At 61.6% G+C, this 4,181-nt stretch overlaps 1 protein-coding gene and 1 long non-coding RNA gene across 2 annotated transcripts; one reads left to right on the forward strand and one right to left on the reverse strand.

The window, feature by feature from the left end:
• Nucleotides 1-321: 321 nt before the first annotated feature.
• On the reverse strand, nt 322-3,284 carry LOC123627650 (zinc finger and BTB domain-containing protein 47-like). Its single transcript, XM_045537324.1, is given in 7 exon segments — nt 322-655; nt 657-689; nt 691-815; nt 817-2,237; nt 2,240-2,719; nt 2,722-2,788; nt 3,072-3,284. Coding segments are annotated over 7 exon segments (2,673 nt in total).
• A 121-nt stretch (nt 3,285-3,405) lies between these two features.
• LOC123627711 lies at nt 3,406-3,855 on the forward strand. The gene is made up of 2 exons (XR_006731461.1): nt 3,406-3,535; nt 3,628-3,855. It is a non-coding gene; the product is annotated as an uncharacterized LOC123627711 (long non-coding RNA).
• The last annotated feature ends 326 nt before the right edge of the window (nt 3,856-4,181 follow it).

The raw sequence follows: 4,181 nt of genomic DNA on the forward strand, positions 1-4,181 counted from the left end.
GTCCACAGCCCTCAGACTGGGTCCACAACTCTTCTACGGGGCGGCACCCCAACTTCTCCCCAAACCCTGCAAGAAGAAGGAGCAAATTAGGGGCACGAGCACGTGGGGCTAAACCGCTGAGGCCGCTCCAGGCTGGGCCTGACCAACCCTCTCCGGCTCCGGCCTCAGCAGCGTGACCGGCCACTACACCTGTCCCCGGGCCCCTCCGTCCCCGCCGGACCTGCCGCCTCCAGCATCCCCCTCGCCTGGAGGGGTGCTGCAAACAGTTTCCTCTCTTTTCTTTTTCCTTCACTTCCAAAAAAAACCCAAAAAGTAAAGGCTTCAGGGAGCCGCAGAAGGGGGGCACTTGCGAGGGAGGCGTCCTCCACCGGCTCTGGGGGCTGCCGGCCCGCGCCCCCCGGGTCGGGGTCTCAGGCGGAGCACATCCAGCCACCTCTGGAGGAGGGGGCGGCGGCCCAGGCCCGAGCTGCTGCCCCCCAGCAAGGGGGGAGGGCAGCGGGGTCCCCCCCGGAGCGGGCCCTGGGCTCCAGGTCGCAGCAGGTGTAGCTCGGCAGCTAGTTGGTGGCGTTCATGCCCCGCCAGTGCCGGCAGCGTTGGGGACGAGGGGCGGCGGGGCGGCGGGGTCTGGGGGAGCCCGGGGAGCAGGGGCAGCGCGGGCCTGAGGCTGGGCGGGGGGCAGGCCCGGGCCGGGGCGGGCGGTCGCCGGCCCGCGGGCGGCTGACAAGGAAGCATTTCTCCTTGTGGGCCTCGAGCACGTCGGGGCAGCGGCAGCGCGGGCCGCACACGTCGCAAGGCTCCGGCTTCTCCCCGTGTGCGGCGCCGGCGCCGCTTCACGCTGGGCGGGCTGGGGAAGCTCCTGCCGCAGATGTCGCAGATGTCCGGCCTCTCCCCTGTGTGGGTCTTCGTGTGCTCATCAAAGCACTGCTTCATGTTGAAGTCCTGGCCACACCACTGGCACAGGAGCTGCTTGTGGCCAGTGTGGATGCTCATGTGTGACGGCAGCTGGTACTTGTACTGGAAACGCTCCTTGCAGTTGTCACATCTGAATGGCTTCTCCCCGGAGCGCTGCAGTGAGTGCACCTCGAGGGACATGCTGCGCTTGAAGGACTTCCCGCAGGCTTCACAGGTGGAGGGCATGTCCTTGGTGTGGGCAACCATGTGCGAAACATGGGCCATGGTATAGAACTCACAGATCTCACATGAGAACTTCTTCTCTGCGTACCCATGCACAATCTTCTTGTGCTCATGGAGGGACCAGAGCTTCTTGAAAGCTTTGCCACACGTCACACACTGGATGATGCGCTCGCAGTCCGTCTGCCGCTGCAGCAGCCGCTCACTCTCTAGCAGGAAGCGCTTGCCGCACTGGTCACAGATCTGCATGTGGCTGTGGGTCACATTCATGTGTTTCTCCAGGTACCAGCGGTTGTTGAAAACTCGTGGGCACTTCTGGCACGGGTGGTGCTGCTTCTCCTCCAGCCTCACGTTGGCCCCCCGCCCATCAGTGGCTGGAGGCCCTCGGACTGGTGCAGAGGCCACTCTGGGGGACAGCTTGGGTCGCTTCCCACTACGTGGCCCAGCCTCCTCAGGCTCAGAGGTGCCTTGGCGCCAGGCATTCTCCCAGGACCGCGTGGCCATGCGACTGTGGGGAGGGGGGTCAGCACGGCTGCCCCGGCGCCCTGGCGGCCCCTGCATGCTGCCAGCTTCCCCCTCCTCTGCTTCTTCCTCCTCAGAGCTCTCTTGATCCTGCTCACTGGGCCCTTCCTCCTCCTCCTCTTCTTCCTCTTCCTCCTGCTCACTGTGCCCTTCCTCTTCCTCCTCTTCCTCTTCTCCCTCACTGCCACTTTCTTGATCCTCCTCCTCCTCTCCTCCACTGCCACCATCCTCCTCTTCCTCATCCTCTTCTTCATCCTCCTCCTCCTCCTCTGAGTGTCTCTGCAGCGCATCCTCCCGGCCCAGCATCATGGTGGCCGGCTTGTCCCAGGGCCTGGCTTCCCCTCGGCCAGTGGACACGTGCAGTGTCTGGTTGTTGAGGTTCACCTCCACAATGATCTGGGGCTGCTCCTGGCGGCTGTAGGTGCCAGAACCCCCAAGCTCTTCCTCCAACTCGCCCCCACCCTCCAGCTTACACAAGCTGGCCGGGGGCCTGCCGGCCTCCTCGACAGCACCCTCCTTCTCCTCCTTGAAGAAGGGCTGGGCTGGCCCAATGGTGGCAGGCACTGTGCCTCCAGCGGTCCCTGCCCGTCCTCCAGGCGCACTGAGTAGGGGTCAGGACCCTCGCGGGCACAGATCTTGGGCAGGCCTGGGGTGTCCGCCTCCTGCTTGATGTCACAGTAGTAGGGTGGCACAGCTGGGGTGCAGCTGGCAGCCGGCTGGGCCAGGGCCACAGTGCCGGGACCTGGTGGGCCTAAGGAGCGGGCGTCCAGCAGTTCCTGGCGGGACGCGGCGATGCCGGCCATCTGCAGCAAGGAGGCGGCACTGAGCACCTCATGGGCGCTGGCTGCGTTGACCAGCAGCTCGGGCGTGTAGATGAAGCTGAGAATCTGCTGCAGGCCACCAGGCGCCAGCGCCTCCAGGGACAGCTCCACACGCCACAGCTGCTTGTTCTGGGTGAAGAGCGAGTGGAAGAACCGGCTGTGGGCAGCGCGCGCGCCCGTGTGCGCCGGGAAGACGCTGCGCTGGGGCACCCGCACCAGGCCCACGTCGCAGGGGTCGGGCTGGAGAGGCGCTGCTGGGTCAGGCGGCCCGTCAAGCAGGCGAAGTGCGGCGCCCCGTGCTCCGCCAGCGAGAACTCAGCGCCGGTGAGTCAGTGTCGTCCCAACCTGCAGCGTGGCGCGTGCCCCGGGGGCGAGTCCAGCGCCGAGCAGCTCTTAGGCTTTAATAAGTTTTGAATAAGCGTTTTGCTTTTTGTTTGTGTCCAAGTTTCTCGTGCCTGTCTCTGAAAACACATTTTAGAGCCATGTTAAAATGTTGGTTGGTCACCTTGCAGGGCTTGAATGGCACATCGCTGGGACCCTGAAGGGAGGTGGGGACTCATCCGGTTTGAGTTTAGTGGGTCACAGTCACTTCCTCACTCTCAGCTCCTGGTGGCCGTCGTGGTCTGGGACGCCTCCCGGGAATGTCTCGCTGCGCGTCTCCGCTGCTGACCGCGGGCGCAGGAACCGGTCCTGTGGCCCCGCCCAGCGCCACCAGGCAGGAGTTAAAGTCAGCCTGAGAGACTGTTCCGAACTGACGACAGCTGAGCTGTCTAATTTTCGCAATGTCTGATGACACAGGGCCACGCACATGCTGTCGCCGGAGCCCTTCGCGGGCCCCGGGGCGCGGCAGGAGCGAGGCCGAGGCGCGGCCCCTCCAGCCAGGTCGCCCTGCTGCGGGCTGTGCCTGCGCAGCCCTCCGGCTTCTCCGGTTTCTCTTAGAAAATCCCCAAGTGCATCTCAGCTGGGTGACAATGAGAGCGTCCAGGCCTGCGGAACAGCGAAAGCTTCTAACTCCATTCAGGTCCCGCCAGCTCCAGCTTTTCCTGCCGGGGCCTCTGCAGGTAGGAACCTGGGTCGGGGCTCTAGCCTAGTTCGCTCCAAGTAGAAATTTCATTTTGAATAATTTTCGGTTGATTTTCTTATTCTTTTTCAGGTCAACAACCATACGGTCTGGAAATACAGTTGGCCCTTGAACAACACGGGTTTGAACTGCACAGGCCCAGTTACCTGTGGTTTCTCCTCCGCCTCTGCCGCCCAAGACAGCCCGACCACCCTCCTCCTCCTCCTCCTCAGCCTGCTCAGCATGGAGACGACGGGGATGAAGACCTTCCTGAGGCTCCACTTCCACTTAATGGATAGTAAATATATTTTCTTTTCCTTATGATTTTCTTAATAACATTTTCTTTTCTCTAGCTTACTTTATTGTAAGCTAATAATACATATAACATATAAGATATGTGTTAATCAACTATGTTACTGATAAGGCTTCCAGCCAAGAGTAGGCTATCAGTAGTTAAGTTTTTGGGGAGTCAAATGTTATACGAGGTCAGTTCCCTCACTCAACCCCTGCCATGTTCAAGGGTCAACTTAATGTTAATTTTGTGCCTCCTTTGCTGCCTTTTTTTTTTTGGAGACAAGGTCTCGCTCTGTCCTCCAGGCTGGAGTGCAGTGGCATCATCATAGCTCACTGCAACCTTAAACTCCTGG

The sequence above is a fragment of the Lemur catta genome, chromosome 26, assembly GCF_020740605.2.
Source record: "Lemur catta isolate mLemCat1 chromosome 26, mLemCat1.pri, whole genome shotgun sequence".
Taxonomy (NCBI): domain Eukaryota; kingdom Metazoa; phylum Chordata; class Mammalia; order Primates; family Lemuridae; genus Lemur; species Lemur catta.